The 19,200-nt window shown below is 46.2% G+C and overlaps 1 protein-coding gene across 3 annotated transcripts in view; it reads right to left on the bottom strand.

Moving 5' to 3' along the window:
• The window catches only part of LOC126236128 (glutamyl aminopeptidase-like), a 470,917-nt gene that overhangs the window by 106,312 nt on the left and 345,405 nt on the right, over positions 1–19,200 (bottom strand). For 2 of the 3 annotated variants that reach the window (XM_049945205.1, XM_049945204.1), the window contains exon 2: positions 9,055–9,470. The exons of the other annotated variant lie outside the window; for it this stretch is intronic. In XM_049945205.1, coding sequence (XP_049801162.1) covers positions 9,055–9,464 — 410 coding nt within the window. In that variant the 5' untranslated portion in view covers positions 9,465–9,470. The remainder of the gene's footprint in view (positions 1–9,054; positions 9,471–19,200) is intronic. 3 annotated transcript variants of the gene reach the window in all.

Here is a 19,200-nt window from a genome sequence, read left to right as displayed (position 1 = left end):
GAATGTTATAGAATATACTTTTCTTAAACTAATAAGAAAGTATCGGGACTTACTAGAAAACTGAAAGGACGGTAAAATTTTTTTTGGATCCATTGAGACAATACACAGCATCGCAATGCCTAATATCTCACAATTATGCGACTCTACTCATTGCGCTCTACCGTCCATAAATGTTCTACGACCACACTTCTCATCATACAATCTCCTGAAACACCTAATCGTCGATATGTTATTAACTGAAATTTAATTATAACAAACTGTTGCAAGAACAATGCGTTTTTGACGAATCCTTAGTGTGCTCTTGTATTGAAACGGCATACTTTCACAATACGCAAGCTACAATAATTCTTTAACCACCAATATGTCGTTTTTAACAACAATTCATACGGGGTGTTCAAAAAGTCTCTCCTCAGTACCGTATGATTGTTAGCAGCGCTTGTTTGCCGCAGTGAATATACGGAAATGAAACTCAGTGAAATACAAGTTATTAATTTATTGATTATTCATTTTTACTTACAAATTTTCACATTAAATGTTGAAAGTGTCCCCCCCCCCCTGTTGTTGAATACACAATTCAATTCGTCTAATCATGTTTCCTAAAACAAGCTGTAACATTTCTTCTGTAACAGAAGCAATTAGATTAGATTAGATTAGATTAGATTAATACTAGTTCCATGGATCATGAATACGATATTTCGTAATGATGTGGAACGAGTTTCGTAATGATGTGGAACGAGAATAAAAGTGGATATTACAGTTTTCAACTCATCGATGGATTATGGACGGTTTTTATAGACAGTTGCTTTTCGATGCACCCCAGAAGGAAAATTAAGGTGGTGTTAGGGCAGGCGATTGTGGAGGCCAAAGTCCCTGTGAAATTATGCGATCACCAAAAACATCAGCAAGCAGTGACATTGAAACGTGAGCTGTATGTGCGGTTGCACCATCTTGTTAAACATAACCGTTCAGTATTCCACTTAACACAAGTTCACCTATGAATGGAAACAGAATATCACTGCAGTATCGTTGTGCATTTATTGTTTCGTTGAAAAATATGGGACCCACAATCCGACGTCTAGAAACTGCAATCCAAACTCCTATTTTCACAGAATGAAGTGGTTCCTCATGAATACACAATGGATGTGCAGTACTCCACATACGAGAATTTTGCGAGTTCATGTACCCAGATAAATGAAACCACGCCTCATCAGTGAAAAACGTTTCATTTATGAACCATGGACCTTGCCGTTGGTGGGGAGGCTTGCGTGCCTCAGCGATGCAGATGGCCGTACCGTAGGTGCAACCACAACGGAGGGGTATCTGTTGAGAGGCCAGACAAACATGTGGTTCCTGAAGAGGGGCAGCAGCCTTTTCAGTAGTTGCAGGGGCAACAGTCTGGATGATTGACTGATCTGGCCTTGTAATATTAACCAAAACGGCCTTGCTGTGCTGGTACTGCGAACGGCTGAAAGCAAGGGGAAACTACAGCCGTCATTTTTCCCGAGGACATGCAGCTTTACTGTATGATTAAATGATGATGGCGTCGTCTTGGGTAAAATATTCCGGAGGTAAAATAGTCCCCCATACGGATCTCCGGGCGGGGACTACTCAAGAGGAGGTCGTTATCAGGAGAAAGAAAACTGGAGTTCTACGGATCGGAGCGTGGAATGTCAGATCCCTTAATCGGGCAGGTAGGTTAGAAAATTTAAAAAGGGAAATGGATAGGTTAAAGTTAGATATAGTGGGAATTAGTGAAGTTCGGTGGCAGGAGGAACAAGACTTTTGGTCAGGTGATTACAGAGTTATAAATACAAAATCAAATAGAGGTAATGCAGGAGTAGGTTTAATAATGAATAAAAAAATAGGAGTGCGGGTTAGCTACTAAAAACAGCATAGTGAACGCATTATTGTGGCCAAGATAGACACAAAGCCCATGCCTACTACAGTAGTACAAGTTCATATGCCAACTAGCTCTGCAGATGATGAAGAAATTGATGAAATGTATGACGGGATAAAAGAAATTATTCAGGTAGTGAAGGGAGACGAAAATTTAATAGTCATGGGTGACTGGAATTCGTCAGTAGGAAAAGGGAGAGAAGGAAACATAGGTGAATATGGATTGGGGGGAAGAAATGAAAGAGGAAGCCGCCTTGTAGAATTTTGCACAGAGCATAACTTAATCATAGCTAACACTTTGTTCAAGAATCATAAAAGAAGGTTGTATACCTGGAAGAATCCTGGAGATACTAAAAGGTATCAGATAGATTATATAATGGTAAGACAGAGATTTAGGAACCAGGTTTTAAATTGTAAGACATTTCCAGGGGCAGATATGGATTCTGACCACAATCTCTTGGTTATGAACTGCAGATTGAAACTGAAGAAACTGCAAAAAGGTGGGAATTCAAGGAGATGGGACCTGGATAAACTGAAAGAACGAGAGGTTGTAGAGAGTTTCAGGGAGAGCATAAGGGCACAATTGACAGGAATGGGGGAAAGAAATACAGTAGAAGAAGAATGGGTAGCTCTGACGGATGAAGTAGTGAAAGCAGCAGACGATCAAGTAGGTAAAAAGAAGAGGGCTAATAGAAATCCTTGGGTAACAGAAGAAATATTGAATTTAATTGATGAAAGGAGAAAATATAAAAATGCAGTAAATGAAGCAGGCAAAAAGGAATACAAACGTCGCAAAAATGAGATCGACAGGAAGTGCAAAATGGCTAAGCAGGGATGGCTAGAGGACAAATGTAAGGATGTAGAGGCTTGTCTCACTAGGGGTAAGATAGATACTGCCTACAGGAAAATTAAAGAGACCTTTGGAGAGAAGAGAACCACTTGTATGAATATCAAGAGCTCAGATGGCAACCCAGTTCTAAGCAAAGAAGGGAAGGCAGAAAGGTGGAAGGAGTATATAGAGGGTTTATACAGGGGTGATGTACTTGAGGACAATATTATGGAAATGGAAGAGGATGTAGATGAAGATGAAATGGGAGATACGATACTGCGTGAAGAGTTTGACACAGCACTGAAAGACCTGAGTCGAAACAAGGCCCCGGGAGTAGACAACATTCCATTAGAACTACTGACGGCCTTGGGAGAGCCAGTCCTGACAAAACTCTACCATCTGGTGAGCAAGATGTATGAGACAGATGAAACACCCTCAGACTTCAAGAAGAATATAATAATTCCAATCCCGAAGAAAGCAGGTGTTGACAGATGTGAAAATTACCGAACTATCAGTTTAATAAGTCACAGCTGCAAAGTACTAACGCGAATTCTTTACAGACGAATGGAAAAACTGGTAGAAGCGGACCTCGGGGAAGATCAGTTTGGATTCCGTAGAAATGTTGGAACACGTGAGGCAATACTAACCTTACGACTTATCTTAGAAGAAAAATTAAGAAAAGGCAAACCTACGTTTCTAGCATTTGTAGACTTAGAGAAAGCTTTTGACAATGTTGACTGGAATACTCTCTTTCACATTCTAAAGGTGGCAGGGGTAAAGTACAGGGAGCGAAAGGCTATTTACAATTTGTACAGAAACCAGATGGCAGTTATAAGAGTCGAGGGGCATGAAAGTGAAGCAGTGGTTGGGAAGGGAGTGAGACAGGGTTGTAGCCTCTCCCCGATGATATTCAATCTGTATATTGAGCAAGCAGTAAAGAAAACAAAAGAAAAATTCGGAGTAGGTATTAAAATTCATGGAGAAGAAGTAAAAACTTTGAGGTTCGCCGATGACATTGTAATTCTGTCAGAGACAGCAAAGGACTTGGAAGAGCAGTTGAACGGAATGGGCAGTGTCTTGAAAGGAGGATATAAGATGAACATCAACAAAAGCAAAACGAGGATAATGGAATGTAGTCAAATTAAATCGGGTGATGCTGAGGGAATTAGATTAGGAAATGAGACACTTAAAGTAGTAAAGGAGTTTTGCTATTTAGGGAGTAAAATAACTGATGATGGTCGAAGTAGAGAGGATATAAAATGTAGACTGGCAATGGCAAGGAAATCGTTTCTGAAGAAGAGAAATTTGCTAACATCGAGGGTAGATTTAAGTGTCAGGAAGTCGTTTCTGAAAGTATTTGTATGGAGTGTAGCCATGTATGGAAGTGAAACATGGACGATAAATAGTTTGGATAAGAAGAGAATAGAAGCTTTCGAAATGTGGTGCTACAGAAGAATGCTGAAGATAAGGTGGGTAGATCACGTGACTAATGAGGAGGTATTGAATAGGATTGGGGAGAAGAGAAGTTTGTGGCGCAACTTGACTAGAAGAAGGGATCGGTTGGTAGGACATGTTTTAAGGCATCAAGGGATCACAAATTTAGCATTGGAGGGCAGCGTGGAGGGTAAAAATCGTAGAGGGAGACCAAGAGATGAATACACTAAGCAGATTCAGAAGGATGTAGGTTGCAGTAGGTACTGGTAGATGAAGAAGCTTGCACAGGACAGAGTAGCATGGAGAGCTGCATCAAACCAGTCTCAGGACTGAAGACCACAACAACAACAACATGAATATCCCTTCCATTTTGTTGAACGAAATTTTTGAACCATTGAGAATAATGCATTCTCTTGCCATGATCAGTATTTTTCAGTTGTTGCACGACTGTCACTTTGTATGGGAAAAGTTCTACTTTTTTCCTTACAGCTGTGTGGGCCGTTCCGACACTAACATCGATTTCCTGGGCGAGTTTTCTTACTGACTTGTTCGGACTCATGGACATTTTATCGGAGAAATCGAGCAGTTTATCCTCAGACAAAACGCTAGGACGACCACTTCTCGGTGCATTTGTCAGTGAACCCGTACTTCGAATTTTGTTAATCAAATCTCGCACAGAATCGCGATGTGGGAGTGTTGTCTCCGGGAAAACTGAATTAAATGTTTGACAAACTGAAACTGTGTATTTAACGCCAGCTTTGAACACTTGTTCGACTACAAATACACGTTCTTCAATGATTAGCATTTTAACAGTGACAAGAACGAAACAAATGAACAAAGGAACTAAACTTAGACGTTCACGTCAACACGTAATGACACACACCAACGATACCACTGACGCTGGCTGAGATAAACGAAACAGTGGAATGTTGGGAGAGTCCACTTAAAGGGAAGTAACGCAGGTAGGCGAACAATCATACGGCAAGCGCGGCTAACAATCATACGGCACTGCGGAGAGACTTGTTGAACACCCCGTACAATTAACGACGGGCTTTCGAGAGATTCTCAATTTGCTGATGCTTAAAACCGGTATAATTATATACACCGATAACCCAAAACGTTACGACCACTGGCCACCGCGGCGTTGGATGCTGCCTGGTGTCGTAGCGGGCACATGACACGTTAAAAAAAAAGTATGTAAGCGGAGCAAACACGGATGGGTGCTCACCCTAGCGAAGATATGGGCTGCAAGTGGGAAAATCCATTGAGATAGGCGACTTTGACAAAAGGTAGATTAGTATTACGCAGAGCCTGTGAACGAGTATTCCGAAAATGGCGAAGCTTGTCGAATGTTCACGTGCTACTGTCGTGAGCATCTACGGAAAGAGGTAGAAGGACAGTGAAACTAGCACTAAGCGCTAAGTGTTCGGATGTCCATGACTGTTCACAGAACGTGGGATTCGGAGGCTTGTCTTCTCTGTAAAGTAGGATACATGGTAATCTGTGGCATCTCTGCCGACAGAGCACAGCACAAGTGTTTCGGAGCACACCGTTCATTGGACATCGTTGAAAAGGGAGCCCCGCAGCAAGACCACCCCGAAATGTTCACATGCTGATCCAACGACATCGTCAATGACGATTGCAGTGGGCATGGGACTATCGGTATTCGACCGTCGACCAATGGAAATGGGTCGGCTCTTCGGGTGAATCACATTTTTGCGGTAGTAGGTCAATGGTCGTCTCCACAAATGCTATGGGTGACATTCTGCTGCGGTTGCATAGGACTGTGGTAGTAATCGAAGACACGCTGACAGCTGCGAACCACCCCCATCCCTTCACGCTTGATGTCTTCCCCGACGCCGATGTCATCTTTCAATAGTATAACTGCCGCACGGGATTAGCCGAGCGGTCTCGGGCGCTGCAGTCATGGACTGTTCGGCTGGTCCCGGCGGAGGTTCGAGTCCCCCCTCGGGCATGGGTGTGTGTGTTTGTCCTTAGGATAATTTAGGTTAAGTAGTGTGTAAGCTTAGGGACTGATGACCTTAGCACTTAAGTCCCGTAAGATTTTACACAAAAAGAAAAAATAATATAATTGTCCGTGTCTCGGAGCCAAAACCGCGTTACAGAGGTTTGAGGAGCATTATATTGAACTCACGTCGATGTCTCGGCGACCAAATTCGCCTGATGTCAATCCTATGGAACCGAGCTGGGTCGCTATCCGGCACCATCACCGCGTACGCAAATCGGCGTCCCGTTGTTTACGCGAATTACAAGACCTGTGCCAATCTAATGCCAAAAACCTCCAAAAACCTACCAACAAACTGTCTGATGAGCAAGATCAGAATCAGTGATGTATTTCGTTCCAAAGACGGACAAAGAAGCTATTAAGCAGGTGGTGACAAAGGGCTCTGAGCACTATGGGACTTAACATCTTCGCATTCGGGAGGACGACAGTTCAATCCCGCGTCCGGCCATCCTGATTTAGGTTTCCCGTGATTTCCCTAAATCACTCCAGGCAAATGCCGGGATGGTTCCTCTGAAAGGGCACGGCCGACTTCCTTCCCCGTCCTTCCCTAATCCGATGAGACCGATGACCACGCTGTCTGGTCTCCTTCCCCAAACCAACCAACCAACCAACTTGACATCTGAGGTCATCAGTCCCCTAGAACTTAGAACTACTTAAACCTAACTAACCTAAGGATATCAAACACATCCATGCCCCCGAGGCAGGATTCGAACCTCCGACCGTAGAGGTCACGCGGTTCCATACTGAAGCGCCTAGAACCGCTCGGCCACATCGGCCGGTTGGTGACAACGTTTAGACTAATTAGTGTATATTAGTTTTAAAGAGAAACACTAAAAAATGTGAAGAGCATCGGACCATCAGTCTAATTTCTCATGCATCTACAGTCTTGCTGAGAGTGTTGAATAGAAGGCTATATGGCAAGCTGGATAGAGGGATTGCAGAGGAGCACTTCGGATTTAGAAGAGGAAAAGGAACAAGAGATGCTATTGGCCTGTTAAGAACTATAGGGGAAAGATATATGGGAAAAGGTAGAGAAATCTTTGCTGTTTTTATAGATTTAGAAAAGGCTTTTGCATGGTTCGGTGGAACAAGCTGATGGTTATTTTGAAGAGGAAAGGAGCAGATTGGAAAGTTAGACGACTGATACAGAATCTATATTTACACCAGAAAGTAAGGATAAGGATTGGAAATGAAATGTCAGAAGGAAGCAGAATTAGACGAGGTGTTAGACAAGGTTGTTGCCTTTCCCCACTGTTGTTTAACGCATAACTTGAAGAGATTATTGCGAAAGGCTTAGATGGAAAAAGAGGAATATGTACTGGTGCAATTGCTGATGACATGGTATTAGTGGCAGAAAGTGAGCGGACAGTGAATAACATGCTGAAAGATCTGAGTGAAGCTTGTGTGGAATATGGGATGCAAATAAACACAGCAAAAACAAAGAGTACGCTCATCAGTACAAGACGCACACTGTCCAGTATTAAAATAGGACACTCTACCATTAGCCAAGTAAGTGCATTTAAATATCTTGGAAGCACAATAACTGAGGACCTGAATTGCCATAGCGAAGGAGGCATTCAACTGAAAGAGGAGACTCTTATGTGGCAAATTAGATAAAGATCTAAGGAAAAGCCTTGGCAAATGTTTTGTCTGGAGTGTGGCACTATATGCGGCAGAAACATGGACGCTGAGACGAGAGGATGAAAAAAGGTTAGAAGCATTTGAGATGTGGATGTGGAGGAGAATGGAGAGAATAAGCTGGATGGAAAGAGTGAGTAATGAAAGAGTATTGGAAATGGTTGGTGAGAGAAGCAATGTCTCTGCGACGTCTAGGTTACCGTCGTCGCTGGGGCGCAGTGTACCTGTGTATCGGAGCTTAAAAGCAATTGATATTGACTGGGCTGGACAATTTAGTAAACAGCAATTAACTGGAGGTCCCAATGTGTTTCGTGGACTGCGTCTGAATTTCACTTGTGATGTGCAAGCAGTGTTTGGAGGCTCAACATGGCTTACCTTAGCTGTTGTTTGGGGCAATCATGCTGATTATGGTGGCCTTGAAGCATTTCCAGCTGCCAATATTATTACTTGGAAGGCTTGGAGTATTGCTGAGACCACAGGACTGTTGGCTAAACAGCCTTATGGTATTCTTGTTCCTAGTATGCCTTTTGTTTTGTCTACCAGAAGAAAGAAGAAGTTGAATGCCGATGAGTACCTGTTTATATGGGCTAAAGTCGGAAATGGCAATTGTAAAATAAAGATCAATGGTGACTGTATGTTGTATTATAGACAATAAAGTTCCTTATCTCTTTCCTTATCTCCTTTCCAAACAAATATTAACAAATATCATACATGTAGTGTGGACTTGGTTTCGTGCTAGGCAGCACGTGACCTTGAACTGTACGTAATGTCTCTGACTTGGAGTATTTTATCTGTGGTGTGCAAGCTCTTTGGCCAACATGGCTGCTGTAGGTTGTAAGAGAAAGGAAAAAGAACTGGGTGGGTCATTCATTGAGAAGGGAGTGCTTGCTAGCAGATGCTTTGGAAGGGTTGGTTTCTGGGAGACGACTGAGAGGAAGAAGGAATACAAGATGATAGACGACATAAAGGGAAGAAGAAATTATGCAGACCTGAAGAGGATGGCAGAAGACCGGACAACCTGGAGAACTACCATGTGAAAACCTGCCTTTTGGCAGAACACTGATGATGATGACTCAGCATAGCCGACTGATACCTGACGTCACTGACCCATTCGCGACGTAGTTGGCGGCCGATTGATACGCTAGCAAGCGACGCGCGCCCACAGCGAGTAATCGGTTATGACCAAAACGCCGCTCTTGTAAAACAGGCTTAAAAAGGGGCTAAAAGTCACCTTCGTTGGCCGGTGTCCTTGTCGGTGTAGCGGCTGCGGTAGAAGCCGACCAGGTTGACGTCCAGCGAGCCGGCGAAGTGCAGGCTGAGAATGTAGTCGCCGGGCTGCAGCGGCTGCGCCGGGACCAGCACGTAGCGCTCGGCGCGCGGTGCCTCGAAGGCGCGCTCCAGCGGCACGGCGACGCCTGCGGGGGCGGTGGCGAGGGCGGCCCCGGAGACTCGCAGGCCGCGCGAGTGCAGCGCCACCCAGCGCCGCGGCGCCGACACGCGCACCGCGATCGACACGTTGCCCGTGAAGGCGCCGGCCGACAGGTCCGGCCGCAGCTCCAGGTCATAGCGCAGCGGCCGCACGTCCACGGGCAGCCGCGTGCCCGACTCCCAGTCCGCTAGGGGCGCCGCGGCGGCGGTCATCGCGGGCTGGGGACGAGAGCGCCACAGGTACAGCGCCACGCCTCCCAAGCACGCGGCCAGCACCACTGATGCGCACAGCGACGCCGCGCGCCACCGGGGGATGTGCAGGGGCATGGCGCAGGGGCTAGGGGAGGGGTGGGGGGAGGGCGGGGAGCGAGATGCGTTCGACGATCACTGGACACGGAGGGGCGCGCGAGCAACGCCGATGTTGACAATCGTCGCGTCAAAGATCATATGGCGCGAGGCCAGTGATTATCACGTCAAACACTTAACGACGCACAACTACCGAGAGCAGCAGCTGATTGGAATGCGAGACCTATTCAGTGAGCTACTGCCGCCTGTTTGCTTTTCTGCTAAGTTCAATTCGTCACACAACCCGTGTTTCGCTCTTTTTCATTTACTTCAGTGGTATCTCCTAATCAAGTTTCTGCTTTTCCCGCTACAGTGTGTACAAGTAAAATAATTAACTGGTTCGGTAGGCCCGTAAGTGTTACGCCAATTGAGCTTTATCGAATTACCTGCAGGCCACGTTACTGCTTCGAGACAGAAATCAACTAAGGATGCAAATGCGATAGTGCACAAAAACGTAAATGATTCAGAGTCAGGAACTTCGTAAATCCAGCCGATTTATCACTGTTCACACGTCAGTAAGGGCACTTAGAGGAAATTAACGCCGTTGAGGGAATATACTATTATGTTTAACACGACCGAGAGGCTGGTTATGATGTTCTTCGCGAAATCGCACCTGACGTACGATTGCCCTGAAGAGACTGGTGGTTCAGCAGCAGCCGTAAAGGTATGGGAACGGAAACCGTTAATAGAAACGAACTATGGTAACACGAAGAGTCTAGGTAAAATATGCTTCTAGAAACCACACACGCCGGAGCAATTTGTCACCCACAGTCAAATACTGAACAAGAAAACGAGTGCCACAAACGTGTAAACGGCAAAGCATTCAGCAACAGGACGACTTTTCCGGTTTGCAGAGTCGACGTTTCAGTCGAACGTTCAAACAAAGTTAAATACACGATTGTTGTAATTACGAATCACAAAATATGTCAGGCGAGAGGTGCTGCTGTTAATCATTCCTGATAGATAAAGGGTATGGGAACCAGAAATAAAACGAAACTTGCGAAGTTTCGACTCACTACTACCGAGACGGTTGAGAACCCGGCGAACGGAAAAAGCACGACATAACAAAAGAAAGTGATGACGCGATACGAATTGCTACAGCAGGACAACTAGAATGTCAGTGCCTGTTTGTCTACAGATGCGTAAACGCTAACTCCACTCGAGAGGCTCCAAAGTCACTAGAAGTGGCACAAAAGGCGATAGGAAAATATTTCGCCCGTGTCACATAGCTTGCATCACACGACCCAAACCTGTCACTTAACTATACACACCATCGAGCCGAGGAAAGTGAGTACCTAGGCGTACAGTTTTGTCCAACTTCTTCACAGAATTCTTCAGCGATACTGGTACTTACTCGCTACGAGATCTGTTCCCAACTGTCGTGCACCCGATTCCGAGTACAGTTCTCGAGAAAGCGCGCGTAGTTTCTAAACACGGGGTACTACGGCGCCGTTCCGCTTTCGCAATCTGATCGGCGTTGGCCCATTCAAGGCTGCGGCTGACAGAGTGGGCAAGGCCAGAGGCCGATGCAATATCCTTCAGGTGTCGGCAGGACGGGACACCCTGCACAGACCATGCAGTTTCTGCTGCAAATAAATGAATCCGTAATTCAGTCTGCTCCCGCTTCTTCCTGCTTTTATCACTCACCACGGCGGAACTTCTCGGGCAGTCTCGGGCAAGTCAGTTTGTGGTCGCTAAAGAACACTCGCGCTGATTTGTAGTAGTTAATAAAACACCGGTTTAATATCATTAGAAAGCACTTAACACCACTGTCACATCTGTTTCTGGCGCTGGGAACCACTGCAGTATTTAGTTGCAGGAATGTGAGTGAGGCTCACATAACTGACGTTCCACTGGCAAGTTCTTAACCCCAACGACGACGCGCACACACTGAAACCTGTCGTGCAGCCTTCTACGTAGCTGTTAAGCCAAGAAGACAGGTACAAGTGCGCCAGCGTTGTTTTTGTGTCGTAATTCCGTGATAGCGTTCTCGAGGAAGCAGACGAAGTCAGCCAGCAAACTTGCTACGTTCACTACAATTCACCGCGCAAAACCACGAACCAGTCGCACAATTCGAGCTAGTTGTTGCCAGTCGTAGAAGCGGTAACTTTGCAGGTCTCCATTTCTCTTTAAGCTTCAGCGTATTCGGAAAGAAGTTAATGAAGAAGCCCCACTACTGGTGTCCTTAATACCAGATTTGCATCACCCGGTAAGAGCTTCAAAAACCTGCTCGAGACGAGAAACTATCTATTGTGAAAGATGTATCTAATTACCACAAAGCTCTTTTATTAGCGGTCATTCTGCACCCAAAATCTGCATTAGCGAAGGGCTAGTCATTTTCTAGACTATTTTGCGGTAATTATGGCAAGTAAGTCAACTTGTCAAAAGCTGAAAGAACTCTATTTCCTGTAGCCTAGGATTCCAGCACTGATCGAGCACACGTTTATCCACTCACTTTCTGGACTCTTGTAAGCACACAGCACTCGATGCAGTTTCTCACTTTTCCACTAGGTGAGCTCAGAGGTCCTATCTGCTGATCAGTGGGTGGGCCGGAAAGATGAAAGGAAGCAGCTTACCACACTGAAAGTGAAAGTCGTAGTTCGCTAGAGTCTGGCAGTCACGTAGTAGTAAAACTACAATGGCGTCAGGCAGATCCTTTACTCACGCACGTGAGCGCACTGGACGATATTCGGGCGCACATTCTCACACGACAAAAGTTCTCCAGCTGGCCTGTGGATCGCAGCCTTCACGCTGGACGTCATTCCAGCTGGATTCCAGACGGCGGACTAGTGGTGGCTGCTGGCGCGTCGCCACTGAATCGTATAGCGGTGGGGTCACGTGCTCACCGCAGCGCCGCACAGGGACAGAACTGTAGCACTTTCTCCGGAACAACTCATGCGTGACAGTAATGCCTGAAGGCATGGCAGGTGCTGAAGACGCCAAACCAGCTGGTGCCACGGTAACAGGACTAGATATTATGTCACGGTGCGCAGCGCTTCTATAGCATCTGTGTCCTACGAAACTGTCGATTGTTAGCGTTAGTCCATTCCAGATTGGACTGGCGTTTAAATGGCAGAAGCACTGAACTGTCTAACGATCTGAATCTGTCATTTAACATACCTCTCAGTTTGGCAATGCTCAGAGCATGCTAAAAAGTGAAAAAGCGTCGTGGTTCCCGAGTTAACCTACATGCCACTACAACTGACTGGAACGGCATCTGCTAATGACAGAAGAAGGTCTGGGATACACCATATCCAACAGAACCATGGCTATAAGCGGAGTTATTGAACGCAGTTTTCCGAAATTTCTTCATCGGGGAAGACGAATGGAATATTCCAGAGTTTGAAACACGAACAGCTGCTAGCATGAGTTTCTTAGAAGTAGATACCTTAGGGGTTGCGAAGCAACTCAAATCGCTTGATACGGGCAAGTCTTCAGGTCCAGATTGTATACCGATTACGTTCCTTTCAGATTACGCTGATACAACAGCTCCCTACTTAGCAATCATATACAACCGCTCGCTCACCGATAGATTTGTACCTACAGATTGGAAAATTGCGCAGGTTGCACCAGTGTTTAAGAAGGGTAGTAGGAGTAATCCATCTAACTACAGACCTATATCATTGACGTCGGTCTGCAGTAGGGTTTTGGAGCATATACTGTATTCAAACATTATAAATCACCTCGAAGGGGACGATCTATTGATACGTAATCAGCATGGTTTCGGAAAACATCGTTCTTGTGCAACGCAGCTAGCTCTTTATTCGCCGAAGTAATGGCCGCTATCGACAGGGGATCTCAAGTTGATTCAGTATTTCTAGATTTCCGGAGAGCTTTTGACACCGTTCCTCACAAGCGACTTCTAATCAAGCTGCGGGCCTATGGGGTATCGTCTCAGTTGTACGACTGGATTCGTGATTTCCTGTCAGGAAGGTCGCAGTTCGTAGTAATATAAGGCAAACCATCGAGTGATATTGAAGTGATATCAGGAGTTCCCCAGGTAAGCGTCCTGGAACCTCTGCTGTTCCTGATCTACACTCCTGGAAATTGAAATAAGAACACCGTGAATTCATTGTCCCAGGAAGGGGAAACTTTATTGACACATTCCTGGGGTCAGATACATCACATGATCACACTGACAGAACCACAGGCACATAGACACAGGCAACAGAGCATGCACAATGTCGGCACTAGTACAGTGTATATCCACCTTTCGCAGCAATGCAGGCTGCTATTCTCCCATGGAGACGATCGTAGAGATGCTGGATGTAGTCCTGTGGAACGGCTTGCCATGCCATTTCCACCTGGCGCCTCAGTTGGACCAGCGTTCGTGCTGGACGTGCAGACCGCGTGAGACGACGCTTCATCCAGTCCCAAACATGCTCAATGGGGGACAGATCCGGAGATCTTGCTGGCCAGGGTAGTTGACTTACACCTTCTAGAGCACGTTGGGTGGCACGGGATACATGCGGACGTGCATTGTCCTGTTGGAACAGCAAGTTCCCTTGCCGGTCTAGGAATGGTAGAACGATGGGTTCGATGACGGTTTGGATGTACCGTGCACTATTCAGTGTCCCCTCGACGATCACCAGTGGTGTACGGCCACTGTAGGAGATCGCTCCCCACACCATGATGCCGGGTGTTGGCCCTGTGTGCCTCGGTCGTATGCAGTCCTGATTGTGGCGCTCACCTGCACGGCGCCAAACACGCATACGACCATCATTGGCACCAAGGCAGAAGCGACTCTCATCGCTGAAGACGACACGTCTCCATTCGTCCCTCCATTCACGCCTGTCGCGACACCACTGGAGGCGGGCTGCACGATGTTGGGGCGTGAGCGGAAGACGGCCTAACGGTGTGCGGGACCGTAGCCCAGCTTCATGGAGACGGTTGCGAATGGTTCTCGCCGATACCCCAGGAGCAACAGTGTCCCTAATTTGCTGGGAAGTGGCGGTGCGGTCCCCTACGGCACTGCGTAGGATCCTACGGTCTTGGCGTGCATCCGTGCGTCGCTGCGGTCCGGTCCCAGGTCGACGGGCACGTGCACCTTCCGCCGACCACTGGCGACAACATCGATGTACTGTGGAGACCTCACGCCCCACGTGTTGAGCAATTCGGCGGTACGTCCACCCGGCCTCCCGCATGCCCACTATACACCCTCGCTCAAAGTCCGTCAACTGCACATACGGTTCACGTCCACGCTGTCGCGGCATGCTACCAGTGTTAAAGACTGCGATGAAGCTCCGTATGCCACGGCAAACTGGCTGATACTGACGGCGGCGGTGCACAAATGCTGCGCAGCTAGCGCCATTCGACGGCCAACACCGCGGTTCCTGGTGTGTCCGCTGTGCCGTGCGTGTGATCATTGCTTGTACAGCCCTCTCGCAGTGTCCGGAGCAAGTATGGTGGGTCTGACACACCGGTGTCAATGTGTTCTTTTTTCCATTTCCAGGAGTGTATATAAATGACCTCGGTGACAATCTGAGCAGTTCTCTTAGGTTGTTCGCAGATGATGCTGTAATTTATCGTCTAGTAAGGTCATCCGAAAACCAGTATCAGTTGCAAAGCGATTTAGAAAAGATTGCTGTATGGTGTGGCAGGTGGCAGTTGACGCTAAATAACGAAAAGTGTGAGGTGATCCACATGAGTTCCAAAAGAAATCCGTTGGAATTCGATTACTCGATAAATAGTAAAATTCTCAAGGCTGTCAATTCAACTAAGTACCTGGGTGTAAAAATTACGAACAACTTCAGTTGGAAAGACCACATAGATAATATTGTGAGGAAGGCGAGCCAAAGGTTGCGTTTCATTGGCAGGACACTTAGAAGATGCAACGAGTCCACTAAAGAGACAGCTTACACTACACTCGTTCGTCCTATGTTAGAATATTGCTGCGCGGTGTGGGATCCTTACCAGGTGGGATTGACGGAGGACATCGAAGGTGCAAAAAAGGGCAGCTCGTTTTGTATTATCACGTAATAAGGGAGAGAGTGTGGCAGATATGATACGCGAGTTGGGATGGAAGTCATTAAAGCAAAGACTTTTTCGTCGCGGCGAGATCTATTTACGAAATTTCAGTCACCAACTTTCTATTCCGAATGCGAAAATATTTTGTTGAGCCCAACCTACATAGGTAGGAATGATCATCAAAATAAAATAAGAGAAATCAGAGCTCGAACAGAAAAGTTTAGGTGTTCGTTTTTCCCGCGCGCTGTTCGGGAGTGGAATGGTAGGGGGATAGTATGATTGTGGTTCGATGAACCCTCTGCCAAGCACTTAAATGTGAATTGCAGAGTAATCATGTAGATGTAGATGTGGTATTTAGATCATCGTCTGGTCGATGAAAGCTTCACTTGGAAGCAGAGAATCTCAAGTATACGAGGGCATACAAGAGAAATGTTAAAAAAATGAAAGTTTCGTTCTGACTAGCAGACTGGTGCATTTACTTAAGACATGCTAGAGAGGAAAGGTGAATCCAAAACAGCTAAGGTTAAACCTTCATCAGAAACATAAAAGGAAACTGTACCTCGCAAAACTTTTAGTTTAAGCACTACTAGATCAAAATGAAGATGAAAGTACAAAGCAAGGGATGCAGCGCCCTAAAGCCGAACGGATAAACAGAGATTACTGTCAAAACGGACGGCGTTCCAGCTGTAACACTTTTACGCCATCGATAGAAACGTGCCAGAAAATGAAGCATTGAACAATAGTGGCATGAGTATACGCAGGAGCTGAGCTATATAGGTGGCATGTGACAGGGGTGGGGGGATGGAGAAGAGGAGAGAGGAAAAGAGGGAGGGGGGTGAACAGCTCATATTAATTTCTCGATAACGGGTAGAAAATCTTTTTGAGATTTCATGACAAATGATTCTGAATACTCTTGTTAGTAGCCAGTGTTCATTACATGTTCCGCCTTCTCCAACCTGCTACTGAATTGATAAATCTGTGTGTTTCCCGATGCAGGATTCAAATTCGGTTTGTGATGAGCATTTTTTTTTATGAGGCGGAAGGGCGCAGACAGTTGCTATCGATTGGAAGACGCATATGATGGGAAAGTCCTGGGAAAATGCAATGAATCTGTAGAGGATGCAACATACAAGGCGCTAGTGGGTCCAACTCTAGACCTAGAATACAGCTTCAGCATTTGAAGCTTTTATTAAATAGCCATGGCAACAGACACTGAACGAATTCAAAGACGCGTTGCCACTATCGTAGCGGGTTGGCATAGCCCGCATGAAAGTGCAACAGATATTGTCAAAGAACTTAAATTGATATGTCTCGCAGACAGTCACCGTTGTTCTCACGGGACTCTATTTGATAATTCCAGAATGATATTTTCACTCTGCAGCGGAGTGTGCGCTGATATGAAACTTCCTGGCAGATTAAAACTGTGCGCCGTACCGAGACTCGAACTCGGGACCTTTGCCTTTCGCGGGCAAGTGCTCTACCAACTGAGCTACCCAAGCACGACTCACGACCCGTCCTCACAGCTTTACTTCTGCCAGTACCTCGTCTCCTACCTTCCAAACTTTACAGAAGCTCTCCTGCGAACCTTGCAGAACTAGCACTCCTGAAAGAAAGGATATTGCGGAGACATGACTAAGCTGTAAGGACGGGTCGTGAGTCGTGCTTGGGCAGCTCAGTTGGTAGAGCACTTGCCTGCGAAGGGCAAAGGTCCCGAGTTCGAGTGTCGGTCCGGCACACAGTTTTAATCTGCCAGGAGGTTTCATCTATTGGATACATTTATGGAACCAGCATTCGAAGAAGACTGTTCGACACTTCTATCTACACCATTCATCTCAGGTAGGGATGAAGAGAATAAGGGGAAAAAGATTAAGGCACTTAAATACGTATTTAAACGCGCACGAATAGCCCCACACGTTAGCACGTCGCTTCCGGGATTCGAGGAGGTGTGCTGGTCCCGGATCGAATATTCCTTGCAGATTAACGACGAGGGCCGGTGTGCTAGCCAGCCCGTATGTGGTTTTTCGGCGGGTTCCCTCGTCCGATCAAGTGAATATCGGGCAGGTACCCACGTCCGCCTCAACTGCACGATTCTCAAACATACAGAAAATGCTCGAACACTTTCACATGGGATAACACTTTAGACAGATAGCTGGAGTACACTGGTAGGGAAAGGGATGGCGACACGAAGAGCAACTGGCCGCCATATACAAGTAACATTTCCAAATCAAGTAATTAACATGCTGGCCCTCTGTAGATACGGGCCTCTTATTCTTAGAGGTGTATAAAAGTTATTTTACCCTTGCTGTATAAAAAAATGAAGTAGGACAAAAAGATGGTTAAAATCGATACGGAGTATGCTTCGTCGTGCACTGTACAGCTGGTAGTGGACCATAGATGTAGATGTAGATACTGTGGAACACTCATCACATATATCAAGGCGTGCGCATTTAGAAAAGTAGTAAGTAGCCCGCATTTAGGTGTCAGAAAGTGGGCCTGTTACCATATACAGTGGGGACCCCAGTACTGTTGCATTAATCGGAGTGTGTGTGGGGAAATGTCGACATGTCCGGAAGGATCAGGACATCGTCGTTCGTTGTATTCTTGTGTCATTTTTCATTTGTCTTGAGTACAGGAATAACCATATGCTTATCATCGAAGAACATGGTGCCCCAAAGCCAAAGACACACTATACCCACCTGTCTCTATGTGCACACATTGTAATACTTTTAAGTTTCCTCAAAAAGCAATTAATTTTTGCAAAGGAAGGTAAAGCTGTTTTTCTTTCTTTCACTTGATCCTCGTTCCTGATGGCCTTCCGCTTGACCTAAGTGTTAACAGATTTCCCAAAGTGCTCGGCTTGGATCCCTGTTTCAAACCCGTTGAAATGAAACATTTTAGAGACGACAGAAGTCCGTTGCAGTTAACACGATATGGTTGTTGGCAAATTGCTGTAGGAAAGAAAGCGAAGGACTGAAGATCAGGATTAAACGTTCCGTCGAGGACGAGGCCATTATAGATTGAGCATGAGCTCGGAGTGGACAAAAATAAATAAGGAAATGGGGCTTATCTTTTTCATAGGGGCCACTGCAGCATGCGCTTTAAGCTGTTGATGGAAACTAGGGAAAACCTAAATTTTTTGTTGTGAGGGGATGGTTTCAAAAATGGCTCTAAGCACTATGGGACTTAATATCTGAGAAACTGCCTATTGGCTTCTGTCTCGGGTTCTTCGGCCGACGTTCATCTAATGATTTTTCTGACGTTTCGCCAGCACGAGTGGCTGGCATTGTCAAAGCTTCACCCTCCATTGCCGGTGGTGAACTGGCAATGGAGGGTGAAGCTTTGACAATGCCAGCCACTCGTGCTGGCGAAACGTCAGAAAAATCATTAGATGAACGTCGGCCGAAGAACCCGAGACAGAAGCCAATAGGCAGTTTGTCAACAAGTGGCCACGAAAGCCTCAACAATTTTGTATTAATATCTGAGGTCATCAGTCCCCTAGACTTAGAACTACTTAAACCTAACTAACATAAGCACATCACACACACCCATGCCCGAGGCAGGATTCGAACCTGCGACCGTAGCAGCAGCGCGGTTCCAGACTGAAGCGCCTAGAACCGCTCGGCCACGGTGGGATGGG

Source organism: Schistocerca nitens, chromosome 2 (genome assembly GCF_023898315.1).
Source record: "Schistocerca nitens isolate TAMUIC-IGC-003100 chromosome 2, iqSchNite1.1, whole genome shotgun sequence".
Taxonomy (NCBI): domain Eukaryota; kingdom Metazoa; phylum Arthropoda; class Insecta; order Orthoptera; family Acrididae; genus Schistocerca; species Schistocerca nitens.
The sequence above is the reverse complement of the archived record's forward strand: the minus strand, read 5'-3'. Positions and strand labels throughout refer to the sequence as shown.